The sequence below is a fragment of the Impatiens glandulifera genome, chromosome 4, assembly GCF_907164915.1.
Source record: "Impatiens glandulifera chromosome 4, dImpGla2.1, whole genome shotgun sequence".
NCBI classification, from domain to species: Eukaryota; Viridiplantae; Streptophyta; class Magnoliopsida; order Ericales; family Balsaminaceae; genus Impatiens; species Impatiens glandulifera.
This window is the reverse complement of record NC_061865.1, coordinates 11628882-11648390: the sequence shown is the minus strand read 5'-3', so window position 1 is coordinate 11648390 and position 19509 is coordinate 11628882. Positions and strand designations below refer to the sequence as shown.

General features: G+C 31.9%; 1 protein-coding gene across 1 annotated transcript; it reads left to right on the top strand.

Moving 5' to 3' along the window:
- Positions 1 to 5355: 5355 nt before the first annotated feature.
- On the top strand, positions 5356 to 18268 carry LOC124934730 (malonyl-CoA:anthocyanidin 5-O-glucoside-6''-O-malonyltransferase-like). Its single transcript, XM_047475242.1, has 5 exons — positions 5356 to 5369; positions 12146 to 12563; positions 12649 to 12782; positions 17706 to 17917; positions 18051 to 18268. The coding sequence occupies exons 1-5, from the start codon at positions 5356 to 5358 to the stop codon at positions 18266 to 18268; spliced, it is 996 nt and encodes a 331-aa protein (XP_047331198.1).
- The last annotated feature ends 1241 nt before the right edge of the window (positions 18269 to 19509 follow it).

Sequence of the window (19509 nt, the reverse complement as noted above, 5' to 3'; positions counted from 1 at the left end):
TCAGACATCTCATCTGTATATGCATCGTCCTTGAAGGACGCATGACAAGACAATTGAACACTAGATGGATAATAATTCTCATCCCCGTTCAACGTCGATATACTTAAAAGATACTTCGATTAGATCATGCATATTTCGGATCGATGAAAAACATAACTTGTTCACGTTCCAGAAAAAATAACCTTATATCAATACTAGGGTAAATTTTATTAAAATAAAAATGATGAAAAATTAAATGGTAAAAAAATAATTTTGACATTTTTTGAAGTTATGCTTCTAAACTATGTTAAACTTAATTTCTCTTAAAGGATAATATATATGGAACCTTTACGTAGGTTTGGTCATAATCATAAACATAGAAATCGAAATAAACACATTTTTGTTAAGGCATTGAGAAAGAATGAAACTCTTTTGACCCTCTCCAACCAAAAAGTGTATAACAAGGAAAATAAATAAGAGACGAGGATTTAGAAAACAAGTAAGGATAAAAGAAAAATAATATGTTTCCTTGATATCCACAAAAACAAGCCCACATAACTTTTGAGACTCGAATAAAGTGTTATCCGATTGATCTTTTCTCAAATCTTATTGTTCACGTTTTTAATAGACCCCAAAATGATCCCGTGAGATCTTTGGTTTGTTTTGGTTTTTAGATAAAAACTAATTTGTTTTTGGATCAATTAGCTTTATTAGAAATCACTTTGTTTATTTTCTCTTGAATCTTGTTAAATGGACAAGTATACCACTCTTTTAAGAGTTGTTTCACCCTAAAGTAAGATGAGAAACCGAATATAGAATCCTAACTAAAGCGAGATGTATTAGACTCAATAAAGAGTCGCCACTTAATTTTCTTTTAAAGAAATTGGGAAAGAATTTAAAAGATTATATTTTATTTTAAGGGGTTGGTGCTTGTTGACGTGTGACAAAGGGCCTCGGCGCTGTGGCCCACACGCCAGTCCTAAACGGGCGGTCTCTACTACGAAATAATTGATATTTTCAAAATGTGAAATATCATTACACTATTTTTTGAGTTCAGTAACCTAGATGTTCGTCTAAGGTTTGTAACATACGTCTAAAAAGGACTATTCTTATTCCGTTCCTAAAAATTATTTTAAGATATTTATAATATTAGACAAGATTGAAAAGGAAAGCAATAGACAAAACTTGAGAAATGAGAAGGCATAAATGAGACATGAAATTCGAATTTTCTTAAATTAAGATTTGCTAGCACAAAATAGTTAAAATAATATTATAAGTATGTGGAATTTTTCCTGTGATTTTTGGAGTTATAAAACTTAAGTTATAATATTATAAATGTGATGAAAGTTGAGAATTAATCTAAATATTTTCTAAGAATTGTAGAAAAGTCTATGTTAGTGAATAATAGTATTCTTAATCATTTTCTATTTTTTTTTTATTTTTTAAAAATATTTTAGGCATTTCAATTAATAAAAGGAGTGAAAAAAATGGAAAGAGAAAACAAAAGAATTCTCAAGCAGGCTCTGGAGCTGACCTGGCGCGAATTGGGCTTGGGCTGGCTGGCTCGGGTACGGATTGACACACCAGGAGGCACGAATACTAAATATTTAATTCTAATTACTTAGCAGGCTCGGAAGCTGACCTGACGCGAATTGAGCTTGGGCTGGCTGGCTCGGTTACGGATCGACGCACCTGAAGGCCTGAATACTAAATATTTAATTCTAATTACTTAATAACTTAAATATCTAGGAATAAATTCACTTTTAATTTTAAATATTTAATATTTTAATTAATATAATAATATCTGAACAAATAGATCAAGACTGTTATACATTTATATATTAATTATATTAGTTAACCAATTTAATATATTGAAATGTATAATTTAAAATATTAAATAAATTTCAATATTTATTAACTAGTACATTCAATTATAATTTGTTACGTAAGGAATATAAATATAATTATATATATATATATATGAATTAAGATAAAAAAACAAAAGTTTGTTGTATTGAAAAAAAAACTAAAATAATATAACTTTATATGTGACAATAATTTTATTAAATTCAGAAGTTTGTACGGTCTTTTTGGTGATTTATTTTTTGAGTAACGGTTTAGCTTTTTTTTTTACTTTTAAAATAAGTTTTATATTTTAACTTTTTAGTTTAATATGTTTTAACTTAATTATATTAAAATAATTGATTATAAATATGCATTATCAAATATATTTTTGTTTAAAATAAATATTTAATATATTAAATTAAGAGATAAATCAAATTATCAAAAACCATCTATATAAATAAAGAAAGAGGGTAATAAAATAAAAATAAAAATAAAATATTTGTATGAACTCATTACACCCAAGGTTGCTCTCAAATCCTTCTGTTCCTTTACATTATTTTTTAAATGAATGTCTTGTCTCTCTCATGTGAAAGGGAACATATATAAAGCTCATTAGGCTAAGGGTTGGGTTCTGCCTTTGAAATGGCTAGCCATGGGATGGTCTTTAAATTAATAACATTATATAAAAATATATAACTATAATAACATTTGGATTTATTTTGGTTGAAGGCTCTAGAGACTCTAGCTACGAGACAAAAGATTAGATCTTCTTCAACCTGTTATGACCAAACCAAGTTGACAAAATTTATAATTATTTGCAAACCAAATTAAAATTACACCATATCAAAACTGAATTTGGGTTCATTATTTGCAGATCAGATCTTCTGCTACCGAATTGGGTGTTTTTCTATTGCGGACCAATCAAAACTTAGCATTATTATTATATTAATAAATTAAAACTGGGTTGAAAGGAAGAAAGAGAACCCAGAATCCATATTTTATTCCAGGTTCAGCAGAAACGGAAATGAGTAAAGCTTCATTCGCTTCACTCTGTTTTACATGACCATTGAAGAAACAGTCTACACTGTTTTACGTAAGGTTGTCCATGTAAAACTGATTAATATATATTCACTCAGGTGAATATAAAATATGTTCATGTAAAAGCAGTTTATATGATAGAAGTGAAGCAAACTTCACTTGATATTAAATTTGTAAGATATTTAAATGAATTTACTTTAATTATTTTATATGATTATATATTAAATATATATATATAAATGTTCAAATTTTTTTAATATATTTAAATAAATTTGTAAAATAAAATATTTTAAAATTTATCTGTAAGATATTTTTTTTAAAAATATTTAAATTATTTTATATTTTATATAATTATATATTAAATATATGTAAATGTTCATGTAAAACCACTAACACATTTATGTAAAAACATTTATACGTTAATGTAAAAGCATTTATGACTTCATTTAAGTCTGTAAAAAATATAAAAAAAACAAGCGCTACCAGGTGAAGCTAGCTTCACCTGGATATTTACAGCGCTCAAATGAGTAAAACAAACACTACCAGGTGAAGCTTGCTTCACTCAATATTTACAGCGCTGATAGAAGTGAAGCAAACTTCACTTGATATTTAAATTAATTTATTTTAATTATTTTATATGATTATATATTAAATATATATATATAACAATATATTCAAAAATTTTTGTAATATATTTAAATAAATTTGTAAAACAAAATATTTTTAAATTTATTTGTAAGATATTTAAAAAAAATTATTTAAATTATTTTATATTTTATATAATTATATATTAAATATATATAAATGTTCATGTAAAACCATTAACACATTTATGTAAAAATATTTATATGTTCATGTAAAAGCATTTATGTCTTCATGTAAATCTGCAATAGAATAAAAAAACAAGCGCTATCAGGTGAAGCTTGCTTCACCTGGGTATTTACAGCGCTCAAATGAGTGAAACAAGCACCACCAGGTGAAGCTTGCTTCACTCAATATTTACAGCGCTGATAGAAGTGAAGCAAACTTCACTTGATATTTACATTTGAAAGATATTTAAATTAATTTATTTAAATTATTTTATATGATTATATATTAAATATATATATAAAAAAACATGTTCAAATTTTTTTGTAATATATTTAAATAAATTTGTAAAACAAAATATTTTAAAATTTATTTGTAAGATATTTTAAAAAAAATATTTAAATTATTTTATATTTTATATAATTAAATATTAAATATATGTAAATGTTCATGTAAAACTATTAACACATTTATGTAAAATAATTTATACGTTAATGTAAAAATATTTATGTCTTCATGTAAATCTGCAAAAAATATAACAAAAAAAAAAGCTCTATTAGTTGAAGCTTGCTTCACCTGAGTATTTACAACGCTCAAATGAGTGAAACAAGCACTATCAGGTGAAGTTTGCTTCACTCAATATTTACAGCGTTGATAGAAGTGAATCAAACTTCACTTGATATTAACATTTGTAAGATATTTAAATTAATTTATTTTAATTATTTTATATGATTATATATTAAATATATATATATATATATATATATATATATATATATAAATTTGTAAAACAAAATATTTTAAAATTTATTTTTAAGATATTTAAAAAAATATATTTAAATTATGCTTCACCTGGTAGTTTGTTTTTATTTTTTTATTCTTTTGAAGACTTACATGAAGATATAAATACTTTTACATGAACATATAAATGCTTTTACATAAATATGTTAGTGGTTTTACATAAATATTTAGATATATTTAATATATAATTATATACAATATAAAATAATTTAAATATTTTTTTAAAAAATATCTTAAAAATAAATTTTAAAATATTTTGTTTTACAAATTTATTTAAATATATTAAAAAAAATTGAATATTTTGTTTTACAAATTCATTTAAATATATTTACAAAATAATTTAAATATCTTATAAATGTAAATACCTAGTGAAATTTGCTTCACTTTTATCAGCGCTATCTAATTTTATTTATTTAAAATCTAGTATCTAATTTTATTTATTTAATATAATTTATTTACACATACACAACTAATCATTCTTCTTTCTCCTCGTCATCATGTCCCTCTTTCCCGACTCCCGTGTCCTTCTATGTACGCCTCTTCCTTCCTTCTGTAGCTCACTCCTCTCACGCTTAATATTCTCCGCGCTGGAGATTCTGTTTTCACATAAGCCGCAACTTCAGAATCACCCTCTCTTCTTTCACCTTCTATGTCAGAATCCAAAGGTCGCATTGTCGGCTGTGATGAAGCTTCAGTCGCCATGACTGTTACTCCGAACTTCTTCTTTCTCTAACTTTCAATTGACTTTAAGCTAAAGAAAATCTCGGTTAACCATGAAGAAAATATATACAAGTGTCATTTAGTCAATTAGAAGAACCCTAACAGTCATCGGTTAACTTTTAATTAGTTTTCTAACTCTCTCTATCTCATATCTCTTCCCCAACCATGTCTTCTCGGAGGTTGATCTCATCTCACTTCTTGCGATCTTCTACTCTCAGTTCACCTTCCAGATCAGTCTTAGTCGAAGCCCACTACTTCACTGCCTCTAAGCAAGCTCGTTGCACTAACCGGGAAGATCACTGATGACTTCACTAGCGTCGGATCTATCGGAAATGTCTTCCAGGTCATCGGTGTTGTTGTAGATGTGAGTTTTGATGAAGGTATTTCTTCTATCTTGACGGCGTTAGAGATGCAGAATCACTCGATCCGACTTGTGCTTGAAGTGGCCCAGCATTTGAGAGAGAATATGGTGAAGACGATTGTTATTGACGGAACCACCGAAGGTTTTGTGCGGGGATAGAGAGTACTTAATACTGGATTTCCAATTGTTGAAATTGGTTGATATCTCCAATTGATCCCAACCAACCCAGCTGGGATTAACCTCGTGTGTATCGTAAATTTAGTGCAATTTGGTACTCTGCTCATTTTATTGTTCTTAAATATATTTTGGGAAGGAAAATGAGGAGATAGTTATATGAATTAAAATTATATTAATTAAATAAATAAATAAATAAAATGATATGGCAATTTATTTAACAGATTTAACTTGTAATTTAACACCGTTAAAGAGTTTTAAATATAAGAATACAGTGTAACTTGAGTTCATTAAATGATAAAAATTTAGGAGAGTTCTAAATTTGACAAAACTTTTATATTAGAGTTCTAAATTTGTCATTTATCCCAAACTCTTTTATAGCCGAGGAGTTTGCTTTGACCGCGAACACACGTTAATTGACATTGAAATAAAAGATATCTTTTATTAGTTAAAATAATTTTAGTATATAAGTTGAGATTATAAATTGAATAAACTAAGCCTCATACTGTTTTTGATAAAAAAAAAAATTATCAAATAGAAAATCAGATTTTAAGTAATCAATATTTAAATTTATTTAATAATATTTAAAATTAATAACTCGATAAAATACATTTGATATATTAAATGATAAATAAAAATAATTAAAGAATATATATTTTTTTAAATTTATATATTAATGTAATGATCAAATCTCGTCTTTCGAAAAAACCACGTCTTTACTCGTTAATCTCGTCTCATAACTTACGTTTCTATCTAGTATTGAGTGATATGAAAAATCATATATATAAAAGATATAATTTTGGATATAGAATTTCAATTCATAATATAGAAGTGGTGAAAGTGACGTCGGTATCTCTCTCTCAAGTGTCACCTTTTTTAAGTGGTAAAAAATTATATTACAACATTTTCTAACATGTATGCAAACACTTAAAAACCATAAATAAACAAATATATAATTATCAAGAGGATTGTTTAAAATCATAAACAAACAAATAATTATCAAGTTGGGATTCTTTAAACCATACTATGCAATATTTATAAATTCATCATATTGTTTAAAAATTTCTTGGGAATACAAAATTTTGAACACTTTGTACATTTTTATTTCAAGAATTTGAATAATCTCATATAAATATTTTCATTAAGAGTTATATATATATAATATTATATGTATTTTAAAATTATTAATCATTTTATTTTTTTTCATATAAATATTTTATTATAGTTTTATATTAATATTTTATTATTTTTTTTAAAAAAAAAGTTACATCTAAAAACTTGTTTGATGTTGATTTTCTTAGAATTTTGTTTAAGAATATAAAAAAGTATGTTGTCAATAAATTATCTAATAATAAATTGTTTCATTTGACAACATTTGTGAGTTTGAAGAAATAATCTTTTGATGTGTTTTGGTTTAAGTTTAGTATGAATAATTGTGTAGTCATGTATAATATAGTATAGTTGGGTTATAATTAATGTTTCATAATTATTATAATTTTATATAATTAAATAAAATTATATAATAAATTAGAGAGAGAAATAAGAAAAAGTTAATAATAAATGATGAAGAGGGAATGAATAGAAAAAGATAATAAAAAAGATGTGAAGTAAGATTTTTTTATATTATAAATTTTAATTTTAAAGAGTGAATTAGAAAGGAAATTATGTTTTAAACTAAAAATATATTTTATTATAATTAACTATTTAAAATTATTGTAGCATATATATTATTACACAAAACATAGTTTGATTATAATTTATCAGTTATAATTATTGTAGTATATAAATTGAGATTATAAATTGAATCAAAGTAAACATAATGTTTTTTTTGATTAAAAATTAATATCTAAATACTAAACACTAAATTTTAAATACTTAATATCTTAAGATAAAAAAAATGAATTTATCAAATAGAAACATTAGACTTTAAATAACCAATATTTAAATTAATTTAATAGTATTTAAAATTAAGATGTCAATAAAATACATAATATCATAACATTGTATATTGATTATATTAGTTAATAATGAACTCAATATATTAAGTTATATATAATTTTTTATATTAGATATTAAATAAAAATAAATAGTATTTTGTAAATTATTTTAGTTAATGTAACCATCAAATTTAGTTCCTCGAGCGAATCCTGTCTTTATTAACTTACTTTTCTCATTAGTCTCGATCTCGAGTGATATGAGAAGCTAAAATATAGCCCAATTAATAATGTAAAGGGAGTTTTATTTTTTTAGCTTCGCCACTTAATTTATTTCTCGATAAATTATGAAAAATTTATTTTACGTGTAAAGATTTTATTATTGGTTTGTTACAAGTGAAACATGCATCTTTTTAACTCTGTCATTTAAAAAAATATTAATTTACACTTATTCATTTATTATATGGAAATAATAATATATTTTTCCATGTTAGCAATTTCTTAAAAATATATATATATAGGGCCGGCCCTGGGATAAGGCAACCAATGCACTTGGGCCCCATTTTTATAGGGCACCTATTTTTTTATATTTAATAATATTATATTATTAATATTATTTTTTTTTTCCTTTAATATTAAATATATATTATAAAAATAACTTTTATATCTCTTTTTTAGTCTCGTGTTATAATATATTAATTATTTATATTTTATTTTATTAATTAAAATTAAAAAAAAAATTATTTTACTATTTTAGGGGCCCAAAATTTAAATTTGCATAGGACCCCAAAATCTCAAAACTTCTCAGGGCGACCCTATATATATATATTTTGGTAGTTTTAAGGTTGATAAAAGATGTTAAATAAAAGTAAATTCTATTTCATTGCGGTCGATTTTCACTCAATCAAAATTCTCCACTTTAAATTATCTTTTTTATTCTTTGTTCGGTTCTTGGGAGGGTTTTGCCTATTTTATTGCATGCATATAATAATTTGTATAATTGTTTGTTAAATATTTCTTTTTAACTCTCCTAATTTTGTATAGTAATTCTAGAGCAAATAGTCCGGGTTAAGAAATTTGAAGATTGATGTTGGATCTTGACTAATTGTTATAATTGGGGATCCGTTGAAGCTTGTTTTTCGATCACTTCTTCTTCTATCTTCACTATAAACGAATTAACTTATCTTCCTCACTTGTTTCAATACGTTTAAGGTTTGAGATAGGGCTGAAGAAATAAGCTAGGAAGAATTATAAAGTATGATTAACCTACATACTATATGCAATGAAAATTAAGGTAGGGGAAGAGAGGATGGGAAAAGAGGATTGTCAATAAGAAAGAAGATTATAAGATACAATTAGATTTTAGAATGTTAAATATTTAAATAAACAAGGTGAATGCTAAGCCACGAAAAACATAATCAGAAAACAGATAATAAAAAATTGGATTAACCTATTAAATAAGTATTATAAACACTAGAAAATATATGCAATAACATTTGAAGAAATAACACTAGAAAATGTCAACCTGTACGTGTTGAACTTATGGCATGGATGGCTTTTTAAACTGAGATGTTTCTGAAGCTCTAGAGATGTAGAACATGAAACTGAGATAGAAATACAATCCGTACAAAGATTATATTGTAAACTATAATCCTACATAAATAAGAGAGAATAACTACTCAAACTTTCAATATAGGTTGCACAGGTGAAAAAGGAGCCAATAGCGACGGTAAATAATGTCGCTAATGTTTACTTTACCGTCGCTAAATGAAAATAGACACAGTAAATGCTCCCGTCACGAACCGATGCTATTGGTTCCGTAGCTACAATATGACTAATACTGTCGATAAAAGAGTGGATACAGGAATAAATTACTATCGTTAAAAGGATGGATACAGGAACAAATTACTGTCGCTAAAAAGTTGAATACAAAAATTAAAAATTGTCATCAAATGTCTAATATATCTATTATTAACTACAAAAAGAATGTTAAAACGATAATAAAATACAATTTTCTAATAATAAAATTAAATATGTATATTACCCAAACAAACTTAATATTTCTATTGTACAAATATTGTTTAAATTTAAATTTGAACTCTGGTAACATGTTGTATTCAATTCGATACTCAACAATCTCTTTTACTATTGCAATTCATAGTCATCAAGGTAATCCCTACCATAAATAAATAAAATTAATATGATCATCACGTGTTAAAAATTTATTAATCTAAAATAATAAATCTTTTTAATCCAATGATCAAATAGTTTAATTTGTCCCAATATACGTATTAATAATTTAACATTCTCCTATAATATACCCGATACAAATTTAACAATCTACTCATCATCATGATACTCCATAAATATGGATTACATAATTATCTTTCAATGAAATATTTCAAAGTAAAAAATAAGGCCTAAAAGTTTATGTGAGAAGAATGATTGAATCTTGTTTCCAACAAAACAATGCAAAGCACATCAAATTAATAACTATCTTTTCAAGAAATCACCGTCAGAACATCTAATATGTCTATCATCAAAACTTAATTGATTATGTATGTCATCTGTATTATATAACAATAGATGAAAAGTAGATCGATCAAATATGATTAGATGTCATTGTTCAATCTAGAGGACGAAACAAAGAAGAAGATTAATTCAATTATCGATTTCTTGTAGTGATCCCTTTTAGTTGTTGTACATGTCTCCCTAGTGCACATCAATGGATGTTTATTTTTCCAGTAGATATCTAGCGTCGATGAATCCAAAACCTTCTATCACAACAAAAAAATTGATCAAATATATATCACTTTTATACTAAAATGAAAATGTATATATTTCTTAAGAGTCTTAATTAAAGTATAATAATGTAATTAACAAAAATAAGTTGTTCTTCTTATACCAAATTTATAACATTGGAGAATCATGTAAATAAAAAGATATTTCACATACATTGTGATCAAGATGAGAAACATGGACAATATATTCTCTCTATTTGATTAGATCCAATCACTAAACCATATTTAAGACAAAGAAAAATAGAATATATATTTTAAACAAATTAATCAAGAATGTAACGAAATTCACAAAGATTACCAAAGTAAATCCACAAACATGGTAAATGCAATTTCAATCAAAGAACGATTTTTTTTTTAAATCTATATACATTGCATTTAGTTAATAACTATGAAAACAAATTTAATTAAGAAATAAACAACTATTTCGTACCTGACATTGTGGACAAACTTTGTTACCTTCGCGCCTCTCGTATTTATAGTAAGATTTAAAAACAGGGATATCATTTTCTTCTTCTCTGTTTGCTTGACTAGAGAATATGGATGAACTAAACCTAGTTCAGACAAAATAAGATCTCAGAACCGATAAAAAGAAATAACTTTTATTAAAACCTTGAACACATATCTAAGATAAACATGCATAATCTATGTTATAACTCATTCATCCATTTAGTTCAGATGGTTAGTTTCAATCAAATTATAATGTTATTATATTGAATAGTAATGACAGTTTCACTTGGTTACAATAACCTAAAAATTGGAGAATTTCATTATCAATCATCACCTGCAATTTTGAAATTTCCATACACTAATATACCCATTTGGATGGTTGAAATTAAAAGAAATTAAAGAACATCTTTACTATGTTATTATTTATGTTTAACTGTACATTATGATCAATATTGCCCAATAATGGTTCAACAAAAATTTTTGAAACTTGTTCTGAAGATGATGATATTGGTCCAAATTGCTAGAAAGAACAATGATGGTTTGAATTAAAATTAAAATGAATACAGTTACGACTTTGGGGTTTTTAAAAGTATTCTTTCATTTTTTAGAGATAACAAATAACTTTACTACTAATTTTAAAATTCTTTTAGTCAATTACTATCTTGAAGTGTGAACTAAGTTAACTTCTCAAGAAATATCCACTTTATCTATGGTCTGTGTGTAATAGTGTTCTAACATTGAAAAGAAAATCCTTAATAGTATATCTAAAATTATTCAATGTAAACATAATAATAAAACATTGATGGAACCTTCTCAAATACAACTAAATAAAACACTTATAAAAGTTCAAATTATTATAAGTTTGCAATGAAACTACCAAAAACATGTTATTCTCATGTTTTAGTAGACAAAGTGAATAATACTACTAAAAAAACCTCAATGAATTAATTACTTAGAAATAAAACATACCTTGTAATGATATTTCATCATTATAATATTGTTGTTGTCAACTAATATGTTGACTCACCCTTAACTAATTTTCTTTTCCCCACGAAGTCGGTCACTAGGGCAGCTATCACTGCCTATATCATTTTTCACTTAATATATAGTTTAAACAATTATATACACTTGGTGCAGCGCTTCTTTAGACCTAACTGTTTTGTTACAAGTTTTTAGAATTTCATTTATTTAAATATAATATTTTCTCTTTGTATCCATGGCCTTGGACATGGTGAAAGTGATAGAGGTATTCAAAGTAGCTCCGGCAGCACCAAGTACATCGCGGCGACGACTATCTCCGGCGATTACCTTCCTCTCACCTTCTTTGATGCAACGTGGCTCAAATTCCAACCCACCCAACGTCTATTCTTCTACGAAATCCAGGATGTATCGTTCTCTGTTTTCTCAGACGACATTCTTCCCAAGCTCAAACATGCTCTGTCTCTCACCCTTCAATACTATCCCCAACTCGCCGGAAATCTTACGTGGCACCCCGTCACCGGTAAACCGGTTATCCATTTCGCGCCGGACGATGGGGTCTTTCTCACTGTAGCAGAGTCCACCGCCGACTTTCATTCTCTCTCCACCCACGATGTTAAGGAAGCCAAAGACATGCATTCTCTATTGTCGTCGGAATTCCATGTTTCCGAGAATCAGGTAAATCTTTATCTAAAAATAGAATTATTTAAGATTAATTTTAATTTAATTGACCCAAAACAAAATAAAACAAATAATAATATAGGCAACAGTGCTTTCTCTACAAGTGACTCTCTTCCCTGGTTCTGGATTCTCCATCGGATACACCGCCCACCACGCCGTCCTCTCGACGGCAAGAGCGCCGCCATGTTTATCAAGTCATGGGCCAAAATTTGCCACGTTGGATCCTGTTGGCTTTGACTATTTGATCTTTCTAAGAACAACTATGAAGATATGAAACTCTGGAAAATAGATATTTGCTAAAGAAGAAAAAGTCTTGAAAAAACTTGAGTGTTGTATATTCAACCTTTACAACCAATCCTTATATAGGAGTAATTAGCCTAGAACCCTAAATTACTTATACATATAGGCCCAAGCCCATTAATAATTAAATATACCCCAATGGTATAAAAGACAATATAATAATATAATATATTATATTGTATAATATAATAATATATCAATATAATATATTATTATATTATATACACTAACATCAATAAAGTCCAACAACTTTATATTTTCTGACAATCAATGCTTAAACTCACAATCTCCCCCATAAGCTTGATTTGGTTCGAGATACTTCACGCCGAGCATCTCTCGCATCTCTACAAATTTGACTCTTGCTAGTGCCTTAGTGAGAATGTCTGCACGCTGCTCTCTAGTGCTTACGAACTCTACAATGATCTGTCGATTCTCGACGCATTCACGGATAAAATGAAACCGAGTGTCGATGTGTTTGCTACGTCCATGAAACACCGGGTTCTTCATTAACGCTATTGCGGACTTGTTGTCAACATAGAGGGTTACCGGCCTCGGCTCGCATCCAAGCAGCTCGCTCAACAAGTTTCTTAGCCAAAGTCCTTGGCACGACGCTGCAGTAGCTGCCATAAACTCCGCCTCACATGAAGATAAAGCAACAGTTCGTTGCTTCTGAGATTGCCACGTGATCAGATTCCCGTTGAGATAAAACACCATCCCTCCAGTACTTTTTCTATCGTCTGTGTCACCAGCTAAGTCACTATCAGTAAAACCAACGAGTTCTTCAACTTCTCGTCCTCTTTTTAACTGAATCCCATAACTCGTTGTTCCCTTCACGTAACGAAGAATGTGTTTTACTGTCTGTTGGTGTAGAGTGGTAGGCTTCTTCATGTATCGACTCACTATGCCAACTGCATAGGAGATATCGGGTCGAGTGTGCGTCAAGTACCTGAGACACCCGATGATACGTCTATACTCCTTTGGATCAACTATGCTTCCTTCCACATCCTTTCCGATCTGCAACTTTGCTTCCATTGGATACTTACTCGAGTTACAGTCCTCCATTGCAAACTGTTTCAACACCTTCTTCGCATAAGTTTCCTGTTTCACCTCGATGCTATCTATCTTCTAATCCACCTCGATACCAAGATAGTACGAGAGTAGCCCGAGATCACTCATCTCAAACTCCTTCATCATCTGGTTTTTGAACTCCTCAACACCCTTGATGCTTGATCCTGTCACAATCAAGTCGTCGACGTATACGCCAACAATGAGTACTTCTTCTCCATGGTTTCTCGTGTACACAGCCTGCTCTTGAGAACACTTCACGAAACCAAGACTCATCATTCTCTTGTTGAGGCAGGTGTTCCACGCCCTTGGTGCTTGACGTAGTCCGTAGAGAGCCTTATATAACCTGTACACCTTGTGCTCTTTATTCTTGATGATGAAGCCTTCGGGTTGGGCGACATAGACTTCTTCTTCGATGTCACCATTGAGAAATGCTGATTTGACATCTAAGTGGTGAATCTCCCATCCACGGTGAGCTGCGATATGGCAAGAATTAACCTAACTGTATCAAGTTTCGCCACCGGTGCAAATGTCTCCTCAAAGTCAACGCCTTGCTTCTGCACATAGCCTTTTGCTACTAATCTCGCTTTGTGCTTGAGGATGTTGCCTTCGCTATCTCTTTTCAACTTGAAAACCCACTTTAACCCGATAGTCTTGTGACCAGATGGTAAATCGGTGAGTTCCCATGTCTTGTTCTTCCTAATAGACTCGAGCTCTTGGTTCATGGCCTCATTCCACGACTCTTCAACTACCGCCTCGTGATATGTTGTTGGCTCGTCGGTAGTGAGTAACAACAATTCATCAAGATCCATCTCTACTGGTGGTGCCTCCGCATAGACATCAGCGAGGGAACGAAGTTTAATGGGGCCAACTTCGGTTGTGGACTCCTCTGAGCTCTCTTGATGACGATGAGAGTTCGGTGTGCCTGTTGTGTTTTCCAACTCCACTAGGTTATCGTCATCTCCTAGGATTCTGAATTCCAAGGAATTTTGTACGAGCTCGTTGTCGTCGTTACACCACTCCCACTTCTTTTTCTCTTCGAACACGACATCTCTACTCACACGGACTTTCCCGCAAACTGGATCAAGAAACCTGTGTGCCTTGCTTCCGTCTTCGACACCAAGGTACACCATGGCTTGACTTCGGTCGTCAAGCTTCTTGAGATGTGGTCCCGCTGTCTTAACATGTCCAGTACACCCAAATACTCTCAAGTGCTCTAGATGAGGTCTCTTACCGGTCCACGCCTGGTAAGGAGTGCAAGTTCCTAGCACCTTTGTCGGCAAGCGGTTCAAGAGATAAACTGCATGTCGTACTGCCTCTCCCCAGAGGTTTGTCGGTACCCGCATGCTCTTCAGTAAGCTCCTAGCAGCACCCATCACTGTACGATTTCTTCTCTCCACCACGCCGTTTTGTTGTGGAGTGTATGGTGCCGTGAGATGACGTTCGACTCCTTCCTCTTTGCAGAACTCCGCAAATTTCTGTGATGTGAACTCTCCACCTCGATCAGTACGCAAAGTTTTTAATTTGTGTTCCGACTTGTTCTCAACGAGCCTCTTGAACTTCTTGAATACTTCAAAAACTTCTCCTTTTTCTCTAAGCATGTACACCCACATCCAACGACTATAATCATCAACGAGTAGAAGAAAGTACTTGTTACCGGCGAGTGATGGAGGGGTGATCGGACCACACAGATCTGCGTGCACAAGTTGTAGGGGATGTTCGACACGAAAGTTTGCTTGGGCAGGAAATGGTAGCCTTGTCTGCTTTGCAACCATGCAACTCTCACACACTTGGTCGAGGTGTGTGATCTTGGGCAGCCCTATAGCCATCTCCTTCTCCCCCATCATCTTGAGCGCATAAAAGTTTACGTGCCCAAGTCTCGCGTGCCATAACCAAGCTGGGTCTGCTAGCGATGTTAATAGAGAAGCGGGTTGCCTTGTCTCGAGAGAAATCTTGTATAACCGGTTTTTCGATTTCTCCACCTTCATCAATAGAACACCATTTTGGTCGAACATCTTTAGGAGCGAGCTAGCTAAGATGACCGTGTTTCCTTTTTCTGTCATCTGACCGAGACTTATAATATTACTTTTCAATTTTGGAATGTAATATACCTCAGTCATTATACGTTGATCTCCGTTCTTGCATTCGAACAAGATGGATCCTCGACCCTTGATCTCGACGAGTGAGCCGTCTCCAAACTTCACATTTCCGGTGATTTTCTCGTCGAGCTCATTGAACTTCTCTCGATGACCCGTCATATGATTGCTTGCTCCATTGTCAAGGTACCACACGTTGGTGTAATTATACTCATCGCCACTTGCGAGGAGGTTTGCCATGACTTTCTCTTCATTGAGTACTACCACATTTGGTTCCTCTTTGGACGATTCTTGCTCGAGATCTTCGAGGTTTGTCTCCTTATCTTCGGACAAAGTGTTCGTCACTTCCTTGGCAAACATTAATGCTGGCTCCTCATCATGGGAGCTAGTGAGGTTTGCTTCATCGTTGGGCCTTTGGTTAGGGCACTCAGACGCGTAGTGCCCATACTTTTGACAAGCATAACACTTCACCGTGCTCTTGTCTTTACGGGGCTTGGTGTCTTCTCGTCGAGATGAGCTTTCTCCACGACCTCGACCTCCACCTCGCCCTTTTCCACGACCTCGGTTATCTCCACCGTTGCCACTACGATTCGATGATCCAGAAGAAAAATCGGCTTCTCCGTTTTTCTTCATTCGTGACATCCATTCATCATGCGTGAGCAATAGATGCTCCTCCTCTTGGTCTCCATATCCGCGAAGTCTCTCCTCGTGGACTTTGAGACAGCCGACGATCTCTTCGACGGTCATATTCTTGAGGTCACCAAATTGCTCGATCGTTGTAACGATCTGCATGTATGTTTGTGGTAAGGCTCTAAGGAACTTCTTGACGACGGAGATCTCTTCCACCTTCTCTCCTAACGAGCGGATACCAGTCACAATGGATGTCAATTTCATGGCGAAATCATCCACCGATTCCCCATTCTTCATACGAATCGCCTCAAACTGTGTCTTCAAGGTTTGCACTTTTGCCTCCTTGACTCTCTCCACTCCAACATGCATTGTCTTTAACGTCTCCCACGCTAGCTTAGCGGAATCCTTCTCAGCCACCATGAGAAGAACGTCCTCAGGGAGTGCTTGATAGATGGCGGCGAGAGCCATTCTATCCATCCGTTCGTCGACATCTTCGAGCATCACGGCTTCCCACACTCCTTGTGCTTGTAAGTTTACCCGCATCTTCAATGCCCAAACCGAGTAGTTACTCTTCGTGAGTAACGGATATGAGAGCGTCACATTCCCTTCTCTTCCAATCTTCATTGCCGCCGCATCTCTGGTTGATCTTGTCGACGACATGTTCTTCAATCTAGCTCTGATACCAAATGTTGGCTTTGACTATTGGATCTTTCTAAGAACAACTATGAAGATATGAAACTCTGGAAAATAGATATTTGCTAAAGAAGAAAAAGTCTTGAAAAAACTTGAGTGTTGTATATTCAACCTTTACAACCAATCCTTATATAGGAGTAATTAGCCTAGAACCCTAAATTACTTATACATATAGGCCCAAGCCCATTAATAATTAAATATACCCTAATGGTATAAAAGACAATATAATAATATAATATATTATATTGTATAATATAATAATATATCAATATAATATATTATTATATTATATACACTAACATCAATAAAGTCCAACAACTTTATATTTTCTGACAATCAATGCTTAAACTCACAGATCCCTTCCGTTGGAATTGACGCCGGTTCTAGAAAGATCCTTCATCAACGACCCTTTAGATATCTGCACGATTTTCACTGAAAGATGGAAAGAATTTGCCACGGAAGGAACCGGCCTCACTCTAATGGAAATAAAACCAGAACCAGGATTACTCCGAGGAGCATTCCGACTAAGTCGACAACAGATTGGTCAAATAAAGAGCAAAATAGACGGTATGGACGTGTCTAGTTAAAGCAGAGGGAGGGGGGAGATATTACAAAAAAGAATGTTTTTCTCATAATAAACATGGATCGTCGAGCACGATTGGAGTCTCCGATTCCGGCCAATTACATTGGAAACTGGTAGCGTTTTGGATCGCAAAGACAAAGGTTGTATCTTTGGAAGGGGGAGATGGGTTGGTGACGGCGGCGGCGACCATTGAAGAGGCGGTTGGAAGCTTGCCTCAAGGAGTTGTGAAGGGGACAGAAAAGTGGTTTTCGGAAACAGATTCGATTGGCTTTTACTATTGGATCTTTCTAAGAAAGCTACGAAGATATGAAACTTTGGAAATAGATATTTGCTAAAAAAGAAAAAGTCTTGAAAATCTTGAGTGTTGTATATTCAATCTTTACAAACAATCCTTATATAGGAGTAATTAGCCTAAAACCCTAAATTGCTTATACATACAGCCCCAAGCCCATTAATAATTAAATATACTAATGGTATAAAAGACAATATAATAATATAATATATTATATTGTATAATATAATAATATATCAATATAATATATTATTATATTATAATATTATTATATTATATACACTAACAACAATAAATACCTACAACTCTCACTTTTCTGACAATCAATGCTTAAACTCACAATCTCCCTCATAAGCTTGATTTGGTTCGAGATTCTTCACGCCGAGCAGCTCTCACATCTCTGCAAATTTGACTCTTGCTAGTGCCTTTGTGAGAATGTCTGCACGCTGCTCTCTAGTGCTTACGAACTCTACAACGATCTGTCGATTCTCGATGCATTCACGGATAAAATAGAACCGAGTGTCGATGTGTTTATTACGTCCATAAAACACCGGGTTCTTCATTAATGCTAATGCGGAATTGTTGTCAACATAGAGGGTTACCGGCCTCGGCTCGCTTCCGAGCACCTCGCTCAACAAGTTTCTTAGCCAAAGTCCTTGGCACGACGCTGCAGTAGCTACCATAAACTCCGCCTCACATGAAGACAAACAACAGTTCGTTGCTTTTGAGATTGCCACGTGATCAGATTCCTGTTGAGATAAAACACCATCCCTCCAGTACTTTTTCTGTCGTCTGTGTCACCGGCTAAGTCACTGTTAGTAAAACCAACGTGTTCTTCAACTTCTCGTCCTCTTCTTAACTGAATCCCATAATTCGTCATTCCCTTCACGTAACGAAGAATGTGTTTTACTGCTTGTTGGCGTAGAGTGATAGGCTTCTCCATGTATCGACTCACTATGCCAACTGCATAAGAGATAACGAGTCGAGTATGCGTCAAGTACCTAAGACACTCGATGATATGCCTATACTCCTTCGAATCCACTAAGCTTCCTTCCACATCTTTTTCGAGTTGCAACTTTGCTTCCATAGGATACTTGCTCGAGTTAAAATCCTCCATTGCAAACTGTTTCAACACATTCTTTGTATAAGCTTCCTACTTCACCTCAATGCTATCTTTCTTCTACACATAGCCTTTTGCTACCAATCTCGCTTTGTGCTTGAAGATGTTGCCTTCGTTGTCTCTTTTCAACTTGAAAACCCACTTTAACTCGATGGTCTTGTGAC